The 23,168-nt window shown below is 43.7% G+C and overlaps 3 protein-coding genes across 10 annotated transcripts; 1 reads left to right on the top strand and 2 right to left on the bottom strand.

Moving 5' to 3' along the window:
- Positions 1 to 3,378: 3,378 nt before the first annotated feature.
- On the bottom strand, positions 3,379 to 8,731 carry LOC148900138 (uncharacterized). 2 transcript variants are annotated; one of them, XM_088991636.1, is made up of 3 exons: positions 6,108 to 8,731; positions 5,680 to 6,037; positions 3,379 to 5,590 (listed from the first exon to the last, which is right to left on the bottom strand). In XM_088991636.1, the coding sequence occupies exons 2-3, from the start codon at positions 5,792 to 5,794 to the stop codon at positions 4,200 to 4,202; spliced, it is 1,506 nt and encodes a 501-aa protein (XP_088847762.1). In that variant the 5' UTR covers positions 5,795 to 6,037; positions 6,108 to 8,731; the 3' UTR covers positions 3,379 to 4,199. The 2 variants fall into 2 exon arrangements, with proteins under 2 accessions (XP_088847762.1, XP_088847761.1); XM_088991635.1 differs by having other exon boundaries at positions 5,680 to 8,731.
- Positions 8,732 to 9,527: 796 nt separating this feature from the next.
- LOC148900137 (uncharacterized) lies at positions 9,528 to 14,281 on the top strand. 4 transcript variants are annotated; one of them, XM_088991673.1, is made up of 3 exons: positions 9,528 to 10,476; positions 10,566 to 10,841; positions 13,402 to 14,281. In XM_088991673.1, exons 1-3 carry the CDS (start codon positions 10,362 to 10,364, stop codon positions 13,527 to 13,529), a joined length of 519 nt encoding a protein of 172 aa, XP_088847799.1. In that variant the 5' UTR covers positions 9,528 to 10,361; the 3' UTR covers positions 13,530 to 14,281. The 4 variants fall into 4 exon arrangements, with proteins under 4 accessions (XP_088847799.1, XP_088847796.1, XP_088847798.1 ...); XM_088991670.1 differs by lacking the exon at positions 13,402 to 14,281 and having other exon boundaries at positions 9,729 to 10,026; positions 10,126 to 10,476; positions 10,566 to 12,061; XM_088991672.1 differs by lacking the exon at positions 13,402 to 14,281 and having other exon boundaries at positions 9,729 to 10,291; positions 10,377 to 10,476; positions 10,566 to 12,061.
- Positions 14,282 to 17,415: 3,134 nt separating this feature from the next.
- Positions 17,416 to 21,524, bottom strand: LOC148900136 (uncharacterized). 4 transcript variants are annotated; one of them, XM_088991677.1, is made up of 3 exons: positions 21,300 to 21,524; positions 18,995 to 19,470; positions 17,416 to 18,906 (listed from the first exon to the last, which is right to left on the bottom strand). In XM_088991677.1, the coding sequence occupies exons 2-3, from the start codon at positions 19,107 to 19,109 to the stop codon at positions 17,780 to 17,782; spliced, it is 1,242 nt and encodes a 413-aa protein (XP_088847803.1). In that variant the 5' UTR covers positions 19,110 to 19,470; positions 21,300 to 21,524; the 3' UTR covers positions 17,416 to 17,779. The 4 variants fall into 4 exon arrangements, with proteins under 4 accessions (XP_088847803.1, XP_088847801.1, XP_088847800.1 ...); XM_088991675.1 differs by having other exon boundaries at positions 17,416 to 18,909; positions 21,255 to 21,521; XM_088991674.1 differs by having other exon boundaries at positions 17,416 to 18,909; positions 21,300 to 21,521.
- Positions 21,525 to 23,168: the final 1,644 nt, after the last annotated feature.

Below are 23,168 nucleotides of genomic sequence, written 5' to 3'. Positions count from 1 at the left end.
CTACGGCGACTTCATTTAGTCTAAATACGTCCACGGTGCCTAAATGAAATCTCGATTTCGCAGTGTTTTGTTGAGTGGTTACAATAAATCTTTTAAATGACATCCACATTAAAAGAACTTGACTCCATTTGTGTTGAGATGTTCAACGCTTTCGCGATGCATTCGGGAGGATAAAGAGTCGAGATGCTCCTCTTGTTTCGATCATACAAGTAAGATATTTATTTGCCGGAGCGCAGAGAGCAACCGCTGCGCTCATCGTCGCACGAGAAGTCACACACACATAGACACTGGCTTTAATCCCTGTCAAATCACGTGATGTCACGTAGCGGCTGGGTTGACAGATCAGCTCAGCATTACAGCATTTCACAAAATGAGGATACAATTAAGAAAGTTAGATTACTCTAACTTAACTTTTTAACTTAACTTAACACCCCCACTTATACTCAGTTTGCTGTAATGTTACTCATTATCAGTTAAATAATCATATAAGACCTTTTCCCGTTTCGGCCAGATTGTTTGAGATCGTAAAGTTTTTCTAGCTTTCTTCATTTTCCAGGGCTTCATTTTGAAGCGCTACTCTTATACCTGTTAGATTGGCTGTTGGTGAAAACGTCTTTCCATAGTCTATGTTTGGCACCTGGCTCTTGCCCTTTGCTACAAATCGTGCTTTGTATTTGTCTCTGACATTTACATCACGTTTGATGGCATATACCCATTTACCCCCCACTGTTTTCTTGTCCGCTGGTAGGGTTGTCACAGTTAATGTGTTGTCATTTAATGACTGAATTTCCTCATCCATGGCTTTTGCCCATTCTTGAGAATAAGTTGATCTCATTGCCTCTGCATGTGTTTGCGGAACACCACACACAGCTCTGTAACAGTCCACTGTGATGTGTGCCCCATAGTTATCGCTATACAAAATCATCAAAGTGACTAGGTTTCTTTCTTTCCCTAGTAGGATACCATCTATTTTCAGGTTCATCATTTGTGTCACTTTGTTGTGTGGGGTTATGTTCATGTGGCCTAATCCCTGTGACTGCACTTTTGCGTGCATCCCTGTCTTGTATACATGACTCTTGGGCTCTCTTATTAGGCTTCTGAAAACCTCATTAGTCTTAGGCTGTCTCATGCCATAATATGTGTTTTTATCTGTTTGTGTCTATTTCTCCACAGCTGCCTTGTTCACAAACTTCACGAGCCTATGTTTTAGCACTCTATTTGTGTTTGGATTGTAAACCAGGTGTGCAGGGCTATATTTATCAAACCCCACAAAAAGTCCTGGGTCACCTTTGGGATCAAGCTTTCCCTTTTCCTGTCTGTATGTATAGCATGAAGATCCAAATTTTTGCAGTTTGGATACATTAGGTTTCTTACCCGTTATCATCTGATAGGGCGTTTGCCCTGTACGCCTGCAAAAGCATCTGTTGCGTACATGTGCGGCCATTTGTACTGCATAGTGCCAAAGCTCTCTTGGAAGCTTGCTTTCAACTAGCATACAATTTGCCATTTCAAGAAGAGTACGCCAGTCCCTCTGCTGTCCCGTTCTGGTGCGGCGAATAGGGCGCTGTCATCTCATATCTGATTTTGTTTAGCCTCATCAGTGTTTGGAAATCACTGCTTGTGTACTCTGTTCCTCCATCTGACCTCAAACACTTGACTGTCCCCTATGGGGATACATCTGCGAGGAACTTTTCTGTCGCTATTACCGTGTCGTTTTTATTCTTTAGAAAATAGACAAACATTGCAGCGGAGTAATCATCAGTAAATGATATTGCATATTTATATCCATCAATAAGTGCGCATAGGGCCTGTAAGGTCAGTGTGTATCAACTCGAGAGGGTTCTTGGCTCTTGTATCAGGATTCCTGCTTCTATTCTGAGTGAATTTCCCCTGAACACACACCTCACACTCTTGCTCAGGTTTACATGCTTTATCCTTAATCTGCATGCCATTAACCACATTCTGCAATTTAAGAATATCATCGTAATTGCATTGGCCTAATACCTCGTGCCATTCTCGTATATCACGACATGTGTTACATTTGTCATTAGGCTTATTTTCAGTATGTAAGTAGTACAACTTTCCATCCACGTGTATACAATATTTTGTCCCACCTTTCGTAAATCAGTGAATCTTTACCTTCTTTAAATATCACTGTTGCCCCGTTGGTGGTCACCTTCTTTAAAGAGAAAATGGCTTGGGGGTATGAAGGAATGTATAAAGCGTCTCTCAGTGTTGCTTTATGTCTATCAAAGTGATCTCAGAATCTCCCCTATTCTGTGCGACTCCGCTGCATTGTGTGCCGTCCGCCAGCTCCATGCGGTGTCTTTCCGGTCTGAACGTGCTGTCGAAATCCTTGAACATGGTCACGTCAGTGATGATATGCGAAGTGGCTCCCATCAATCCTCTCTCTCGGATGTCGCGACCCAACTGCTCCCTGGATCTTGTCTCGCCGTCCATCATCTTGAGCACGTTGTCGTGTCACCATTTTCTGATGCTTTACTGGCGTCATCTCGTCTTTGTGTGTCTTGCTTTTGCAATGACTCCACCATGTCTTCTGTCGACATTCTCTTGCTTTGTGCCCTTTGATCCCACACTTGAAACACACGATGCTTTTGTCATCACTGTGCTGGTCACGGGTGTTGGTTTTGGTGGTTTGTCATCCACTTCGACTCTGTGTCTTCATCACACTGTCCCCTGACTCAGTGTTCAATTTCTCAGTGGCTTCAAAACTCCATAGCTTAGTCTTGAAATCTGCAAACTTGATTTCATCATTTGAATGTGCCACATGTATTGCAAATGGCTTGAAACTTGCTGGTCGTCCTTTTAATACCATGGCAACAAGTAGTCCATCTCCCATAGTTTCACCCGCATTTCGGAGTGCTGTGATGGCGGTTTCGGCTTTGATTCATCGTTCCTCTTTTGAAGCGACGTGAGCGTGGTGTACAGATTTATTATCCGTGGTTTTCCTTTCCCGGCATAATATTCTCTCAATATCTTCAAAGACTTTATCAATTCGGCGTACGCATCTATATTTTTCTCTGCATCCATAGCCATATCGGAATTCGTCGCCACCGGTTCTTCCAGCACGGTCTTCTTTAGTCCCAACAAATGAAAATGTCCAAGCATTTTTGTTTCCCATATCTCGTACTTATCTTCAACTCCGTCGAATGCCAGTCGAAGGCGCCTGCTTGCCCTTCCTTGATCCATCTTGACCGCTGTTTTAGCCGGTTAGCGATAGCCTCGTTTGCTCACCCCTCTTTCAAGTCTGGATACACTTCTGGCTTCACTTTATCTCCCAAACGTCTCCTGGCCCCATAACCTGTTGAGATCTTCAGCGCTTTCACGATGCATTTGGGAGAATAAAGAGACGAGATGGTCTTCTTGTCATACAAGTAGGATATTTATTTACAGCAGCGCAGAGAGCAACCGCTGCGCTCATCGTTGTATGAGAAGTCACACACACATCGACACTGGCTTTGATCGCTGTCAAATCACGTGATGTCACGTTGTGGCTGGGTTGCCAGATCAGCTCAGTATTACAGCATTTCACAAAATGAGTGTTGAGATCTTCAGCGCTTTCGCAAATACACTGGCTTTGATCGCTGTCAAATCATGCGATGTCGCGTTGTGGGTGGGTTGCCAGATCTGCTCAATATTACAGCATTACACAAAATGAGGATACAATCTAACTTTCTTAACACCCACACTTATACTCAGTTTGCTGTAATGTAAACCAAGACAAATAGAAGACCTCTGTCTTACACATTTCAGCTTCCAAAAACAATGGGTGTAAACCTGCCATGTGCGAGCTCCATCATGAAACGTAAGAATCTCTTGAGCCAAGGCAACTTTATTCGTCTCGCACATTCTCAGACATGAGGCAACTCAACGTGCTTGACACAACCAAAATCACAACACTTGAAAGCATTTTCAAACAAAATTCAGAAAGAACCCACTCCCCCCAGAATATAGATGAAAAGGACCTGCAGTGAAAGGATTCGAAAATAATGTGAAAAGAATACTTTGGGATCATTGACATGCAAAGTATTTCTACAAGAAAGCGAAAAGTAAAAAAAAAAAGTTTTTTTCATTCATTTTGGAGTTCCCCATTTAGTTTTGTCGTATTTTTTCTAAAAGGCATTTGTCATTTGAGTTCCTCTTTTCCCCAAAAATTAGGCGGACACATGTTTTTTTCTTCAAAGTGTGTCTTCTTGTGTCTTTTGAGGGGTGTCCCCTGTGGCAAATGTTGGACCACAAATGGAAAAAGGTGAAGGCTTCACTCTGGAGTGTTCTTTCATATGCCTTGTCAAATTTTCCTTTCGAGCGAAGCTTTTACTGCAAACTGAGCAGGCAAAAGGTATTTTTCCAGTGTGCGTTCTCATGTGTACGTTTATGTCACGTCGCGAACGAAAACATTTGTCACAACTTGAACAGGCGTAAGGCTTTTCCCCGGAGTGAGTAAATTTGTGGCTTGTTAACTCTTGATTTGTATAGAATGCTTTACCGCATATTGAACAGGCAATTTTTTTCTCTCCGGTGTGTCTAATGGTGTGCCTTGCTAAATTTGATTTGTCATGGAATTTTCTCCCACAAACTGAGCAGGCAAAAGGTATTTTTCCAGTGTGCGTTCTCATGTGTATGTTTATGTCACGTCGTGAACGAAAACATTTGTCACAACTTGAACAGGCGTAAGGCTTTTCCCCGGAGTGAGTCAATTTGTGGCTTGTTAACTCATGATCTGTATAGAATGCTTTACCGCATACTGAACAGACAAAATTTTTGTCTCCGGTGTGTCTTATGGCGTGCATTGCTAAATTTGATTTTTCAAGGAATTTTTTCCCACAAAACGAGCAGGCAAAAGGTTTTTCTCCAGTGTGCGTTTTTCTGTGCTTGTTCAAATACGACTTTTGACGGAATCGAGCTTCGCAAATTGAACAGGCAAAGGGTTTTTCCAAAGTGTGCGTTCTTCTGTGTACGTTTAAGTCACCTTGTGAACAAAAAGATTTATCACAACTTGAACAGGCGTAAGGCTTTTCCCTGAAGTGAGTCATTGTGTGTCTTGTTAACTCTCTTTTTATATAGAATGCTTTACCACATATTGAACAGGCAAAATGTTTTTCTCCAGTGTGTCTAATTGTGTGCTTTTTTAACTCTGATTTCTGAAGGAATCTTTTCCCACAAACTGAGCAGGCAAAAGGTTTTTCTCCAGTGTGCGTTTTTCTGTGCTGGTTCAACGATGACACACTGGCAAAGGTTTTGCCACATTGGGGACATTTCGGACATCCGTTGCCCGCACGATATGTCGGATCACCTTTGGACTGTTGCTCATCCTCCGTGTCAGAAGACCGTGAGGTGACTGCATCGTCGTCTTCGGAAAGTGGAGCCAAGAAGCCGTCCAAGTGGGATCCTCCTTCTTGTTCTCCATCAGCTTCTTCTTTCTTCACACTGACTCCAGTCAACGGAAACTTTCTGATTTCCTCCTCCCGCTCTTCTTCTTTCACTTGAGGGCGCTCTGGTGCCTCCTCCTCTTGACTTCGGGGGGGTTCTCGGTCCTGATGCTCGAACCCCGAATCTTCTTCGTTGAGGTCTGCAGGGTGATAATTTTTGTTCCATACCACACAAGAAAGTTTAAATAAGATGAAGCATTTGTGAGTTAGAGAGGAAAAGTGAACCAACCCGCTCTTGGGAACACGACTCGAGGTTCCGACTTGCAAAGGTGACGTTGGAGCTCCACGGCGTCCGTGGTTGGACAAAGTTCCTCCTTGTACTCTGCCGCCTTTCTTTCACACATTTTCAGCGACACCCGAAAAAAATTACACTCACTAGATCTGTTCAGACTGACGTCTCCCAACCAAACGTCCCTCTTTGTTAGAAGCTTGAGGCACAGGTTATCTCTGTAGCAGTTCCCACTCTGCCCACTAGTGGCACTGGATCCTGGACCAGCCCCGAATTGTAACCGGTCTCAGGCGTAGGGGATACCTGGGTCGGTCCAAATGAGTCAATGGGAGTGAGCACTGTGAGTCAATCAGGTGTTCTGTGAAAGACGAGGAAAAGACGAAACGTTTATTATTGCCTTACTCAGCCGGCAGGGATTTAAAACTGACTGCGCATGCTTGGGCTGAGCCGATGTTGTCTTCCTCTGTTCCCTTCAAGGGAGTGGAGCGCATTCTACTGACTTGGTGGTCTAATCGAATAAAATGCGGCAAAGGAGGTCATTTCTAAATCCCCACACTCGCAAGCGAGCTTCGACGTTCACCAAGGCGAGTTTCCCGGCGTACGAAGCTCAAAATTTGGTCCGTTGGAGTCCAGTAAGTTGTCACCGATGTCCGGGGAACACGAAAAGAACGTTTTCGGAACCACACGCTGAAGTGCGCAAGCGCAGCGCGCGGCCATCTTTGGTCGCTACGGCGACTCGACTAAGTCAAAAGACGTCCACGGTGCCTGAAAAATTATAGTTGTCGGAGTATTGGTTATAATAATTTTCATTTTAAAAATAACTAGACCACTCCTGCACACTAGTGAATGTATACGTTTTACCCGTATTTTATTTGTTTTTAGCATTTCAAATAATGTACGCCGTACGACAACATTTAGACGGGAATTGTAATCGTTTCATACATGTTCTTCTTTTCCTTTCGGCTTTTCCCTTCAAGGGGTCGCCACAGCAAATCAGTGTCCTCCATCTTTAGAGGTTTGAGTTTCATAAATCGGGACATTTCCGTACTCTGTGGTGCTTGTTAATGTTGCGCTCTCCACTATGGTAAGGGATATACGGTGTTGTGGGATCCAGAAAAAAACACAAGACAAACGGTAGGATACGTCTTGACTCAACAGTGGTTTACTTCGAAGGCCCAGATGTAATGCAAATGTTTGGGCTCAACTTCTTCCTGTCCAACCATGTAAATCGGTCCGACACGAAACACTAACCCAAGCAGGCTTTCCTTGTTTAAATAAACATCTTCGATATCTATCATTTGCAAACCAATGTAACTATGCGAATGTAACCAAAATACTAAATAAGATACATTTCAACCTGTCACATATTCCCCTTCAAAATAGATGTTGTCCCCAACATATGTACTAGTAAATACATAAATGCGCTGCACGATATACCCAAAACAATTACACATGGTATTATGAACTACACATGAACTACAGGGCGGCCGGGTAGTCGAGTGGTTAGCACACCGGCTTCACAGTGCAGAGGTCGCCGGTTTGCGTCCCGGTCCGGCCTCCCTGTGTGGAGTTTGCATGTTCTCCCCGGACCCGCGTGGGTTTTCTCCGGGTCCTCCGGCTTCCTCCCACACTCCAAAAACATGCATGGCAGGCAGATTGAACACTCCAAATTGTCCCTAGGTGTGAGTGTGAGAGTGACTGTTGTATGTCTTTGTGTGCCCTGCGATTGGCTGGCAACCAATTCAGGGTGTCCCCCGCCTCGTGCCCGAAGACAGCTGAGATAGGCTCCAGCAACCCCCGCGACCCTAATGAGGAATAAGCGGTACGGATAATGAGATGAGAGAGAAATTATGAACTACAGTAAAGTCTCGTTATATCGATATTCAAGGGAGTCCGAAAAAATATCGATATAACCGGGACTATCGATATATCCGACCCTGTTTGCATGTAATTTTCTCCGTGCGTGCATAGAAATAGTATCGATATAACCGGGACTATTGATATATCCGATATCGATATAACGAGACTTTACTGTACATGAAAATATGAACTATAATAATGAACAGTTTACAGACTGGAACTATTTTCATACATTCTGTTTACATTATAATAACAGTTTACAGACTGGAACTCTTTTCATACATTCCGTTTGAATTATACTCATCAGAGGTCTTCTTGTGTCCATCTGGCTCAAAAACCAATGTAACATGTTCCTTAAAGGGCTTGGCCTGTACTTTGCATGGAATAAAAAGTGAGCTATGCCTAGCTACAGTAAATCTCTCATGTGTTGTTTTTACACGGTACTCATGCGCTTGGCCCACACGAACTATTTTTATGAAAGTGGCTGCTTTATTGCGCTTAAGGTGGGGAAAAGCTAGTCTAACCGATCTCAAGAGCTTTTCTGTATCCCCTTTTTGTGTCTCATTAGAGAGGCTATCTAACACAAGACGCTCAATGACATTAAACCCTATGATAGGACGCTGTTGCTGGTTACCTTTTAGTACTAAAACTGGTACAAGTAGCCCTGGATCATTAGCACCGAGTTTAAATGGTATCTCAAGCCATCCTACAGAAGGCATATCTGTTTGATTAGCTACCACAATATTGAGAGTATTATCAGGGTCAATAAGCTCATTGACATTTTTCAATGACACGTCAGGTAAGTGCGTTTGTTTCCATAACTCATCTACAGCACACACCTGTGACCGCGAGTCCCAGAGTGCTTCAACCCTTTTGTTACCCAAAAAGCACCAAATAAGACATTTCTTTCTCACTAACTCCCTGACCGAAGGTAATCTGCCACACTGTTTCTTATCTGTACGCTCGACAAATGACTGCTTATGTCTCTTCTGAACGGGGCCACATGTGTGTGGCTTACATATCATTTTCATAGCACCACTGTAACACTGGGACCTATCTGTCTCTGTGGTCACACCATGTCCCACTGGGGTAACGCTTTCTAGTTTAAAGCGTGGCTCTTGGCTGGGTTCTGTGCTTTGCAGCCTGCTCTGAAATGTTCACTACTTCTACATTTAAAACAGTGCTTACAATATTCTTCACCTGTCTGAATACAAGAATAACACCTTGCCCGAGGGCGATGGGGCATGTAGTACTGCTGAGGGGCGAACCGCTACAGGAACTGTGCTGCCCCCCTCATCGGCCTGGGGCCTGGTGCTGGGTGGTACTGCTGAAGAGCTGATGGGGAGTGCTGGGTGTAGTAGTGCCTGGCTGGTGGATCGACCTGATATGGTCAAGGTGAAGTGAAGACGACCTGTTCAGGGTAGTGGTCAGGCAGGCGTTGAGGTCCTTCGCTGGTGGGCTGAGAAGTGGCTGTTGGTTGTGCAATGTGCAAATGAAAAACAGCGACAGGAAAAAAAGAAAAATGCTGCTCCACGGGTGACCACGGTAAACACTGTCCAGTTAGATGACACACCAGCCCCGATTGGGAAGAAGACAGTCTTAAAGCAGAGTACTGTTACTGTGCCAAATGAACTCCTTTCAGAGATCAAAGAGATGAGGTCAGAGATGATGCTTTTAAAGGAGCTTCGGGCGGAAGTGTCTCAGATCAAAGAGACTATTCAGAAACCAACAGCCATTTCTCAGCCCACCAGTGGAGGACTTGAACGCCTGCCTGACCACTACCCTGAACAGGTTGTCTTCACTTCACCTTGACCATATCAGGTAGATCCGCCAGCCAGGCACTACTACACCCAGCACTCCCCATCAGCTCTTCAGCAGCACCACCCAGCACCAGGTCCCAGGCCGATGAGGGGGGCAGCACAGTTCCAGCAGCGGTTCGCCCCTCAGCAGTACTAAATGCCCCATTGCCCTCGGCCCAGGTGTTATTCTTGTATTCAGACAGGTGAAGAATATTGTCAGCACTGTTTTAAAAGTTATTTTCTTTTTTTTAAACAGTTATTTTCAAGTTATTTTTAAAATAGAAATTAACTTAACCAATCAATACAGCGACAACTAATATTTCAGGCACCGTGGACGTCTTTTGACTTAGTAGAGTCGCCGTAGCGACCAAAGATGGCCGCCCGCTGCGCATGCGCACTTTCGTGTGTGGTTCCGAAAACGTTCTTTTCGTGTTCCCCGGACATCGGTGACAGCTTACTGGACTCCAACGGACCAATTTTTGAGCTTCGTACGCCGGGAAACTCGCCTTGGTGAACGTCGAAGCTCGCTTGCGAGTGTGGGGGTTTAGAAATGACCTCCTTTGCCGCATTTTATTCGATTAGACCACCAAGTCAGTAGGTTGCGCTCCACTCCCTTGAAGGGAACAGAGCAAGACAATATAGGCTCAGCCCAAGCGTGCGCAGTCAGTTATAAATCCCTGCCGGCTGAGTAAGGCAATAATAAACGTTTCGTCTTTTCCTCGTCGTTCACAGAACACCTGATTGACTCACAATGCTCACTCCCATTGATTCATTTGGACCGACCCAGGTATCCCCGACGCCTGAGGCCGGTTACAATTCGTGGCTGGTCCGGGATCCAGTGCCACTAGTGGGCAGAGTGGGAACTGCTACAGAGAGAACCTGTGCCGAAAGCTTCAGTGAATACTGCAGTGCTGTGCAGATCCAAAAGAGAGGCCGGTTACACGAACAAAGAGGTACGTTTGGTTGGGAGACGTCAGTCTGAACAGATCTAGTGTGTGTAATTTTTTTCGGGTGTCGCTGGAAATGTGTGAAAGAAAGTCGGCAGAGTACATGGAGGAACTTTGTCCAACCACGGACGCCGTGGAGCTCCAACGTCACCTTTGCAAGTTGGAACCTCGAGTCGTGTTCCCAAGAGCGGGTTGGTTCACTTTTCCTCTCTAAGTCACAAATGCTTCATCTTATTTAAACTTTCTTGTGTGTTATGGAACAAAAATTTTCACCCTGCAGACCTAAATGAAGAAGATTCGCGGTTCAAGCATCAGGACCGAGAACCCCCCCAAAGTCAAGAGGAGGAGGCACCAGAGCGCCGTCACGTGAAAGAAGAAGAGCGGGAGGAGGAAATCAGCAAGTTTCCGTTGACTGGAGTCAGTGTGAAGAAAGAAGAAGCTGATGGACAACAAGAAGGAGGATCCCACTTGGACGGCTTCTTGGCTCCACTTTCCGAAGACGACGATGCAGTCACCTCGCAGTCTTCTGACACGGAGGATGAGCAACAGACCAAAGGTGATCCGACATGTCGTGCGGGCTACGGATGTCCGAAATGTGCCCAATGTGGCAAAACCTTTGCCAGTGTGTCATCCTTGAACCAGCACAGAAAAACGCACACGGGAGAAAAACCTTTTGCCTGCTCAGTTTGTGGGAAAAGATTCATTGAGAAATCAGAGTTAAAAAAGCACACAATTAGACACACTGGGGAAAAACCTTTTGCCTGTTCAATATGTGGTAAAGCATTCTATACAAAGAAAGAGTTAACAAGACACAAATTTACTCACTCCGGGGAAAAGCCTTACCCCTGTTCAAGTTGTGATAAATCTTTTTGTTCACAAGGTGACTTAAACGTACACAGAAGAACGCACACTTTGGAAAAACCCTTTGCCTGTTCAATTTGCGAAGCCCGATTCCGTCAAAAGCCGCATTTGAACAAGCACAGAAAAACACACACTGGAGAAAAGCCTTTTGCCTGCTCGTTTTGTGGGATAAAATTCCTTGTAAAATCAAATTTAGCAAGGCACGCCATTAGACACACCGGAGAAAAAAAAATTGCCTGTTCAATATGCGGTAAAGCATTCTATACAAATCAAGAGTTAACAAAACACAAATTTACTCACTCCGGGAAAAAGCCTTACGCCTGTTCAAGTTGTGACAAATGTTTTCGTTTACGACGTGAAATAAACATACACATGAGAACGCACACTGGAAAAATACCTTTTGCCTGCTCAGTTTGCAGTAAAAGCTTCGCTCGAAAGGAAAATTTGACAAGGCATATGAAAGAACACTCTGGAGTGAAGCCTTCGCGTTTTTCCGTTTGTGGTCCGACATTTGCCACAGGGGACACTCCTCAAAGGACGCAAGAAGACACACTTTGAAGAAAAAACATGTGTCCGCCTGATTTTTGGGGAAAAGAGGAACTCAAATGACAAATGCCTTTTAGAAAAAATACGACAAAACTAAATGGGGAATTCCAAAATGAATGAAAAAAGCTTTTTTTTTTTCTTTGACTTTTCGCTTTCTTGTAGCATATGAATGATTCCCAAACTATTCCTTTCAAATTATTTTTGACTCCAATCACTGCACGTCCTTTTCATATATATTCTGGGGGGTGTTCTTTCTGAATTTTGTTTGAAAATTCTTTCAAGTGTTGTGATTGTGGTTGTATCAAGCATGTTTAGTTGCCTCCTGTCTGAGAATGTGCGGGACGAATAAAGCTGCCTTGGCACAAGACATTCTTACATTTCATGATGGAGCTCGTACATGGCAGGTCAATGACCTGAGGTCAAGTTCCCCAGATGTGTACTACAGATTGTGTTGGCTCGGCACTTGATCCGAAGATTTTGTCACCGACACGCGTTTGTTGAAAACGTTGCCACCGATTCATTTTCACCGGACATCACGGTGACATTAATGGACCACAGAAGGCCAAATTTGAGCTTTATATTGTTAGGTTAAAATAGTACAAGCTAATATTAGCATTAACAGTTAATTTTAACATTGTAAATATCATGAACGGAATTAAATACAGTAAGGTCTCGTTATATCGATATCGGATATATCGATAGTCCCGGTTATATCGATACTATTTCTATGCACGCACGGAGAAAATTACATGCAAACAGGGTTGGATATATCGATAGTCCCGGTTATATCGATATTTTTTCGGACTCCCTTGAATATCGATATAACGAGACTTCACTGTATTTACCTTATTGCACAATGTTATAACCCAACAATTGGAATGTTCGTTACGAGAGCTCACCAAAAAACCCGACAAGTTACTCACAGAGGATTAATTCCTAACCATTTGACCTAGTGCAAAATTCTGGGTCTCAGCTCTTTGACCCGGAAAATATTCGTGTGTCCTCAAAATCAGTGAGAGAGAAAGACGAAGACTGGGACTGAGCAGCCCAGATTTTAATGGTGTACCACATGCATATTCAATTTTGGCCCACACAAAGAAATCAAGCCATCCATTTGGTCCTTCCTGGGATCTGGTTTACGTCTCTGTTCCCAAGGTATTTTCCCGACCTCCAGGCGGGCTGGAAGGTAGATCAAAAGTTGCGTCCTGCCGAGTTAGTGTTTGGTTACTCCCTTTTATCTCATTGATGTCATTTCACACTTCCTTTGTATCTGAAACACGTCTTCAACAGTGACGTGTAGTGAGGTTCATGGCTGGTGAGGCACTGACGTCATCACAGTCAGATTTACAATCCTATGAATTCTACAGAGTAGATTATTCACCATTTGATTGGCAACAGTTAACATGTTTTGTTTAAAATGTCGTGTCAGTATTCTTTATATAAACTGTAGCTCAGAAATAAATGTGATTGTGTTACCTTTACTTATAAATGAAGTCCACGCGCCGCTCCTGAAGAAAGGCATCTATACCTTCTTTGTAGAAGCCTTCCTTATCTTTGTTCAGTTTTAAAAGGCTCTCTATTTCTTTCTATTTAGATATGTAATCCTCCATTCTGAAAATAAGGCCAAGCAACACGAAAAAATCTCTGGATGGTTGCACTTAACTTGCTGTTTACTGTAGCTTGTTCTCACTAATTCTATTATTCTACAGCTGAGGAGGCGCAAGAAGAATATCTGGAATCACCAGCGCCCCTTATCATGAAGCAGGAGAACTGTGTGCCTCACATATGCACAGTTTTGATCAAAATGAAACACTGTCGTACAGTGTTTATAATGTAAAGTGATGCGACAGCAGTGGTCTCAAACTCGCGGCCCGCGGGCCAACTGCGGCCCCTGAAGGAATATGTTGCGGCCCACCTTGACATGAAAGATTAATGTTAGTGCGGACCGCATGATTGATATGAATGAAACTTGTGTGTGGAGCTGAACAAACCATGGACCAGACCACCATTTTGGAGCTACAGAGGGAATTTAATCACAGCTTTGCAGACTTCAAGACGCACAAAGCCACTTTTCAAATTTTTGAGGACCCATTCTCTTTTGATGTGCAAGATGCCCCTCCTGTGTTCCAAATGGAGCTCTGTGACCTATAGTACCACTCTGCACTCAAAGCCAAGTTCAGGGATGTGAATGGAGAAGCAGACGAGCTTGGGCAATGATTGAGAAAGTTAACCCCCAGCTTCCCTGAACTTTCCCGAATGTTCAAACGGACCATGTGTCTTTTTGGGAGCACATACTTGTGTGAGAAGCTCTTCTCCACCTTGAACTTCAATAAGTCCAAGTACAGGTCCAGACTTACTGATGAGCATCTTCAAGCCCTGCTCAGTCTCCACTGCCTCCTCCCTCAAGCCAAATGTGGCTCGGCTTTGTGAAAAGAAGCGCTGCCAAGTCTTGAGCAGCAAAAGGTAGGCAAGACAAGCCATGTTTAGGACAGTTCATGTTCAATATTTTATTTATGTTCAGAAAGTTAAAGGTTCAAGAATTGTGAATACAGACATTTGAAACTTTATTAAAATAATTTGTTTCCTGTTTTTGTCAGTTGTCTGTATCTGCCTTATGATCATTATAATTATTTTATTTATTTATTACTGGCTAATTTATTTTTTATTCATTTTTCCGTTTATTCATTTCATTTTGTGTGCGTTAAAAAATAACATTTTGAGAACATTGGAATGTTTTATCTGTGCTTTTCTTGAAAATCCTGATGCGGCCTAGCCTCACCCAGACTCAGCCTCCAGCGGCCCCCGGGTGTATTGAGTTTGAGACCCCTGGTGTATACCCTCTCGAAAATGAAGCTAGAGGAATTACAGTTGAACGTCAAAGGCAAGTTATTTGGACTGAATTTTCAACTGTTGTCACAGTTATGTGCTGAAATCCAAATATCTGGACTGAAAAGAGGGCAGGCAAGACTCGAGGCCAACTAATTAATATTTTGTCAAACTACATCGGGAAAGCTGAATTACAGCTAGAAGATGGAGCAATGTCTGATTTGCTACGTATAAAGGACTTGATTGAAACTATAAAATGTTTTGAACTAGAAATAGCCAAACCAAGTGAAAAAGGTGAAGATGCAGTGCCAAAGAGAAGCATAGTGCCCCCAGACACTGGCCCCTGGCGCAAAGATTTCAAGATATCTGGACAAATAGGTGAGCTTGGACAAAAAGATAAACTCACATTTCCTAGTTTGGTGAGACAGATAGAAAGTGGGCTCAGTAAAGGCTACCACGGGGACGAGATCATCGACGCAGTGGTTCGTGCCATAACACCGGGTCTGCAGTTGAGAAGCTACCTCGAAGGGAAAGGGAACCCCACCCTACCTTCTTTACGAAGGATTCTTCGTTCTCACTATCAGGAGAGAGGAGCCACTGAATTTTACACGCAGCTCTCATCGGAAGTGCAGACCAATAAAGAGTCGACGCAGAATTTCCTACTGAGAGCAATGGATCTTCGTCAAAGGATTATTTTTGCATCTCAAGAGGCCAAATCAGGTTTGAAGTATGATCCTACATTGGTCCAGAGTTTATTCCTGCACACAGTTCTGACAGGGTTACAGAGTGACATGCAACCTTTCCTCCTGCTAACCACCACATCAGATGAAGTACTGTTAGAAAATGAAACATAGCATGTGCAAATGAAAAAGAGCGACAGGAAAAAAAGAAAAATGCTGCTCCGCGGGTGACCACGGTAAACACTGTCCAGTTAGATGACACACCAGCCCCGATTGGGAAGAAGACAGTCTTAAAGCAGAGTACTGTTACTGTGCCGAATGAACTCCTTTCAGAGATCAAAGAGATGAGGTCAGAGATGATGCTTTTAAAGGAGCTTCGGGCAGAAGTGTCTCAGATCAAAGAGACTATTCAGAAACCAACAGCCACTTCTCAGCCCACCAGCGGAGGACCTGAACGCCTGCCTGACCACTACCCTGAACAGGTTGTCTTCACATCACCTTCACCATATCAGGTCGATCCACCAGCCAGGCACTACTACACCCAGCACTCCCCATCAGCTCTTCAGCAGTATCACCCAGCACCAGGTCCCAGGCCGATGAGGGGGGCAGCACAGTTCCAGTAGCGGTTCGCCCCTCAGCAGTACTACATGCCCCATCGCCCTCGGCCCAGCTGTTATTCTTGTATTCAGACAGGTGAAGAATATTGTCAGCACTGTTTTAAATGTGGAAGTAGTGAATATTTCAGAGCAGGCTGCAAAGCACAGAACCCAGCCAGGAGCCACGCTTTGAACTAGAAAAGGTCACCCCAGTGGGACATGGTGTGACCACAGAGACAGATAGGTCCCAGTGTTACAGTGGTGCTATGAAAATGGAATGTAAGCCCCACACATGTGGCCCCGTTCAGAAGAGACTTAAGCAGTCATTTGTCAAGCGTACAGATAAGAAACAGTGTGGCAAATTACCTTCGGTCAGGGAGTTAGTGGGAAAGAAATGTCTTATTCAGTGCGTTTTGGGTAACAAAAGGGTTGAAGTACTCTGGGACTAGGGGTCACAGGTGTGTGCTGTAGATGAGGTATGGAAACAAACAAACTTACCAGACATGTCATTGAAAAATGTGAATGAGCTTATTGACCCAGGGGTTCATGTCCAAAGGGAGCCGACACCTGACCGCTTTCGTGACCCCCTGGGGCCTTTATGAATGGATTCGAATCCCTTTTGGACTCATGAATGCTCCAGCAGCGTTCCAGCGGTGTATGGAACAATGTCTGGAGGGGTTATGGGACTAAATATATGTCCCCTATCTTGATGACATTCTTGTTTTCAGCGGGACATTTGACTACCACGTTGAGGACGTCAGCACTCGGCAGGACGCAACTTTTGATCTACCTTCCAGCCCGCCTGGAGGTCGGGAAAATACCTTGGGAACAGAGACATAAACCAGATCCCAGGAAGGACCAAATGGATGGCTTGATTTCTCTGTGTGGGCCAAAATTGAATATGCATGTGTTACACCTTTAAAATCTGGGCTGCTCAGTCCCAGTCTTCGTCTTTCTCTCTCACTGATTTTGAGGACACACGAATATTTTCCGGGTCAAAGAGCTGAGACCCAGAATTCTGCATTAGATCAAATTGTTAGGAACTAATCATCTGTGAGTAACTTGCCGGCTTCTTTGGTGAGCTCTCGTAACGAACATTCCAATTGTTGGGTTCTAACGTTGCGTAACAAGGTAAATATTTAATTCTGTTCATGATATTTACAATTTAAAAATTAATTGTTAATGCTAATATTAAATGTAATGCTTGTAATACTTTAACCTAACAATACAAAGCTCAAATTTGGTCTTCTGTGGTCCATTAATGTCGCCGTGATGTCCGGTGGCAACGTTTTCAACAAACAAAATCTGCGGATCGAGTGCCGAGCCAACACAATCTGTAGTACACATGTGCAGCGGGTCGGCCATCTTTGGTCGCTACGCCGACTCCATGAAGTCAAAAGATGTCCACGGTGCCTGAAGAAAATAGAATCATTCGCAGTATTGTTTCATAGTGACAATAAAGCTTTAAATTAACATCCACACTAAACAAAATTTGACTCCACTTGTCCCAATTCAGGTCAAGACAGCGAGTTTTGTGGCCGTCTGGGGAACTTGACCTCAGGTCGTACATGGCAGGTCATTGACCTGCCATGTACGAGCTCCATCATGAGATGTAAGAATCTCTTGTGCTAAGGCAGCTTTATTCGTCCCGCACATTCTCAGACAGGAGGCAACTCAACGTGCTTGATACAACCACAATCACAACACTTGAAAGCATTTTCAAACAAAATTCAGAAAGAACACCCCCCAGAATATAGATGAAAAGGATGTGCAGTGATTGGAGTCAAAAATAATTTGAAAGGAATACTTTGGGAATCATTCATATGCAAAGTATTTCTACAAGAAAGCGAAAAGTCAAAGAAAAAACAAGCTTTTTTCATTCATTTTGGAATTCCCCATTTAGTTTTGTCGTATTTTTTCTAAAAGGCATTTGTCATTTGAGTTCCTCTTTTCCCCAAAAATTAGGCGGACACATGTTTTTTTCTTCAAAGTGTGTCTTCTTGTGTCCTTTGAGGGGTGTCCCCTGTGGCAAATGTTGGACCACAAACGGAAAAAGGTGAAGGCTTCACTCCAGAGTGTTCTCTTATATGCCTTGTCAAATTTTCCTTTCGAGCGAAGCTTTTACTGCAAACTGAGCAGGCAAAAGGTTTTTTTCCAGTGTGCGTTCTCATGTGTACGTTTATGTCACGTTGTGAACGAAAACATTTGTCACAACTTGGACAGGCGTAAGGCTTTTCCCCGGAGTGAGTCAATTTGTGGCTTGTTAACTCTTGATCTGTATAGAATGCTTTACCGCATACTGAACAGGCAAATTTTTTGTCTCCGGTGTGTCTTATGGCGTGCCTTGCTAAATTTGATTTGTCAAGGAATTTTTTCCCACAGAACGAGCAGGCAAAAGGTTTTTCTCCAGTGTGCGTTTTTCTGTGCTTGTTCAAATACGACTTTTGACTGAATCGAGCTTCGCAAATTGAACAGGCAAAGGGTTTTTCCACAGTGTGCGTTCTTCTGTGTCCGTTTAAGTCACCTTGTGAACGAAAATATTTATCACAACTTGAACAGGCGTAAGGCTTTTCCCTGAAGTGAGTCATTACGTGTCTTGTTAACTCTTTCTTTATATAGAATGCTTTACCACATATTGAACAGGCAAAAGGTTTTTCCCCAGTGTGTCTAATTGTGTGCCTTTCTAAATCTGATTTCTGAAGGAATCTTTTCCCACAAACTGAGCAGGCAAAAGGTTTTTCTCCAGTGTGCGTTTTTCTGTGCTTGTTCAACGATGACACACTGGCAAAGGTTTTGCCACATTGGGGACATTTCGGACATCCGTAGCCCGCACGACATGTCGTATCACCGTTGGACTGTTGCTCATCCTCCGTTTCAGAAGACCGTGAGGTGACTGCGTCGTCGTCTTCGGAAAGTGGAGCCAAGAAGCCGTCCAAGTGGGATCCTCCTTCTTTTTCTCCATCAGCTTCTTCTTTCTTCACACTGACTCCAGTCAACGGAAACTTGCTGATTTCCTCCTCCCGCTCTTCTTCTTTCACGTGAGGGCGCTCTGGTGCCTCCTCCTCTTCACTTTGGGGGGGTTCTCGGTCCTGATGCTCGAATCCCGCATCTTCTTCTTTGAGAATTTTTGTTCCATAACACACAAGAAAGTTAAAATAAGATGAATCATTTGTGAGTTAGAGAGGAAGAAGTGAACCAACCTGCTCTTGGGAAGACGACTCGAGGTTCCAACTTGCAAAGGTAACGTTGGAGCTCTCTGGCGTCCGTGGTTGGACAAAGTTCCTCCTTGTACTCTGTCGCCTTTCTTTCACACATTTCCAGCGACACCCGAAAAAAATTACACTCACTAGATCTGTTCAGACTGACGTCTCCCAACCAAACGTCCCTCTTTGTTAGTGTAACCGGCCTCTCTTTTGGATCTTGAAAATCAATAATGTCGTTGAGTTGTAGAAGCCATCGTTAACCCCTGTAGCCTCTACTCTCTGGAGGACGCACAGCACTGCAGTCTTCACTGAAGCTTGAGGCACAGGTTCTCTCTGTAGCAGTTCCAACTCGGCCCAGTAGTGGCACTAGATCCCGGACGAGACCCCAATTGTAACCGGCCTCAGGCCTAGGGGATACCTGGGTCGGTCCAAATGAGTCACAGGCAGTGAACACTGTGAGTCAATAAGGTGTTCTGTGAAAGACGAGGAACAGACCAAACTTTATTATTGCCTTACTCGGTCGGCAGTTATTTATTGCTGACTACATATTTACTAATCTTCTTCTTTTCCTTTCGGCTTTTCCCCTCAGGGGTCGCCACAGCGAATCAATGTCCTCCATCTGTCCCGGTTTTGTGCATCCTCTTCTCTCACACCAGCTACCTTCATGTCCTCTTTAACCACATCCATAAACCTCCTCTTTGGTCTGCCTCTCGGTCTCCTGCCTGGCAGTTCAAGGCTCAGCATCCCTCACGATATAGTCTCTCTCTCTCCTCTGGACATGTCCAAACCATCTCAGTCTGGCCTCTCTGACTTTCTCTCCAAAGCCTATAATATGAGTTGTCCCTCTCATGTACTCATTCCTGATCCTATCCAACCTGGTCACTCCCAAAGAAAACCACAACATCTTCAGCTCTGGTACCTCCAGCTCTGCTTCCTGTCTTTACTTCAGTGGCACTGTCTCCAGTCCAAACATCATGGCTGGGTCTCACCACTGTTTTATACAGTTTTCCTTTCATCCTCGCTGAAACCCTTCTATCACACATCACACCTGACATTTTTCTCCAGCCGCTCCAGCCTGCCTGGACACGCTTCTTCACCTCTTCCACACTCTCCATTGCTCTGGACAGTTGACCCCAAGTACTTAAAATCCTCCACCTTCTTGATCTCTTCTCCCTGTAGCATCACTCTTGCACTTGGATCACTCTCATTCACACACATGTATTCGGTCTTGCTGCGACTGATCTTCATTCCTCTCCTTTCCAGGGCATATCTCCACATCTCTAGTTTCTCCGCCACCTGTTCCCTATACTCGCTACAGATCACAATGTCATCTGCAAACATCATGGTCCAAGGAGATTCTTGTCTAACATCGTCTGTCAGCCTGTCCATCACCAGAGCAAACAAGAAGGGGCTCAGAGCTGACCCCTGGTGGAGTCTCACCTCCACCTTGAATTCCTCAGTCACACCGACAGCACACCTCACAACTGTCTTACAGTCATGATACATGTCTTGCACCGCTCTGACATACTTTTCTGTCACTTCTTCATGCAATACCACAGCTCTTCTCTGGGCACCCTGTCGTACGCTTTCTCCAGATCTACAAAGACACAATGCAATTCCTTCTGACCTTCTCTGTACTTCTCTATCAACATTCTTAAAGCAAACACTGCATCTGCCGTACTCTTTTTTTTTTTTGGCACGAAGCCATACTGCTGCTTACAAATGTTCACTTCTGCTCTTAGTCTCGCTTCAACTCCTCTTTCCCAGAGTTTCATTGTGTGGCTCATCAACTTTATTTCTCTGTAGTTAGTACAACTCTGCACATCTCCTTTGTTCTTAAAAATGGGCACGAGTGACTATATATTTACTAATGAAAACGTCAATTTGGCTATCAATATCAATATCAATATCAGTATACAATGTGTAGGTCTATACAATCAATGTGTAGGTCTATACATTCAACATATATTCATGGTAACATAATACCCGCTCCTAACATCAATATAACCATCAATGTGTAGGTCTATACATTCAACATATATTCATAGTAACTCCTACACATTCGCACGTGCGTACGTATGTACGCACGCTCGTGTGTTTTGTGCAGTGAACTACCAATCGACATTCAAATCCCAACTTCATCATAGCCACAAAACTACGGTTTCATTTGTACGTGTGGGACATCCAAATTATCACCCAACATGTCCCCGATTACTTTAACATCACGAGGATGTCTAGAAATTATTATTTTGAATACCTGTGAACGAGGAAGAGACGAAACGTTTATTATTGCCTTCCTCACACTTATTATTGCCGGCATTGATTTATAACTGACTGCGCATGCTTGGGCTGAGCCTATGTAGTCGTTCGACGTTCACCAAGAGTCCAGTAAGATAGCACAGATGTCCGGTAAACACGGAAAGAAGAACGTTTTCATGAAACGCGTGTCGGGGACAAAATCTGCGGATCGAGTTCGGGACCACACCCTGAAATGCGCATGCGCAGCGGGTCGGCCATCTTTGGTCGCGACGGCGACTCTACTAAGTCAAAAGTCGTCCGCGGTGCCTGAATAAAATGTAGTTGTCGCAGTATTGTTTCTTCTTTTCCTTTCGGCTTTTCCCTTGACGGGGTCACCACAGCAAATCAATGTCCTCCATCTTTAGAGGTTTGATCCGCATGTTTGTTTTGGCCAAGCTTTTGGGTTGGATGCCCTTCCTGACACAACCCTCTGTATTTTTCCGGGCTTGGGACCGGCACAAGAAGACTTATGTCCCTTTGTGGCGACAGAACAAGCAACTCGCTCAGTAAAAGGCTCCCAAACACAAAATGGTCATCGGCACAGCAACATTCAAAAAAGCAAAAACTATACTCACCATTTGATGACAATGCTCTGATCTTACCATGAAATGGGCATCTCTTTCCCATAAGTGCAGCATCTTCAGATCACATTTCATAAAGTTCTTATAATATCTGTAAATTTCTTATATAAATCTGCTTTACTGCTGTATTTATTTATTTATTTATTTATTTATTTATTTATTTATTTATTTGGTAATTAATCGGGTTATTTATGTATTTACTTATTCGTTTATTTGCCTGTGTGTGTATGTGTGTTATTTATCCGGGTAGAGTGAAAGCTGGCGCAAATGGCTTCACAAAAAATATATATATATATCCCTTGACTGTAAAGTGTCCTTGAGAGTTATGAAAGGCGCTTAGAAATTAAATGTATTATTATTGTTATTATTAAATGTTCATTCACAGATGTGGTCCGGTTTAAGTTTGGTTCATACAATAGCCTGCTTAGGCAACATAGGATTAGTAATACTAATGAGGTGATACCGGTCGAAGTGGGGCAATCAGGCCAGTCGTTAGTCAGGACGATAGGAACTATCAGTGGAGCAGCTGCAGGGAGTAGTCCTCTGCTCCCCCCAACCTGAGAGCAGGGACCTATCATAGCAGAGTCCGGCACCGCCATGTCTGGACAGTAGGGATATTTTTATATAGGGCCTAAACTACCAGTAAGACTTTAGTTTGCTGACGAAGTTTCTTGGATAAGAAGCGAAACGTCTGACACCTTCAAAGAAGTACATATTTTCATCGATGTGTCTGTTTTTGTTAGATTTAAGTGCATCATTTGATACGGTAGATCACAGTATTCTGCAGGCCTGTTTACAGCACCTATTGTACATTGACGGTGGCGCCTCTGAGTGATTTAGGCCCTATATGGCTGACGAAACCTTTTGTGTAAGCTTTGGTTGCTTTGAGTCACAAACTGCCCGACTGTCATCTGATGTTCCACATGTCTCCCGCAGTATTGTTTAGTTAGAATAATTTCCATTTTAAAAATAACTTGACCCCACCTGCATACAAGTCAATGTATATGTTTTACCCGTATTGTATTCGTTTTTAGCATTTCAAATAATGTACGCCGTACGACAACATTTATACGGGTATTGTAATCGTTTCATACATGTTAAGTTTCATACTTGCGACTCTGTAGTGCGTATTAAAATAATGTGAGCGGTCCACAATTGTAAATTAGAAGCAAATAAAACACAAAAATGCTTTCATTGTTCATAATATTTACAATTTTAAAATTAACTGTTAATGCTAATATTAGCTTGTAATATTTTACCCGAACAATGTATACATTCAATTAGGATAAAAT

Source organism: Hippocampus bargibanti, linkage group LG03 (assembly GCF_051943395.1).
Source record: "Hippocampus bargibanti isolate YZ-2025 linkage group LG03, ASM5194339v1, whole genome shotgun sequence".
Lineage (NCBI taxonomy): Eukaryota > Metazoa > Chordata > Actinopteri > Syngnathiformes > Syngnathidae > Hippocampus > Hippocampus bargibanti.
The sequence above is the reverse complement of the archived record's forward strand: the minus strand, read 5'-3'. Positions and strand labels throughout refer to the sequence as shown.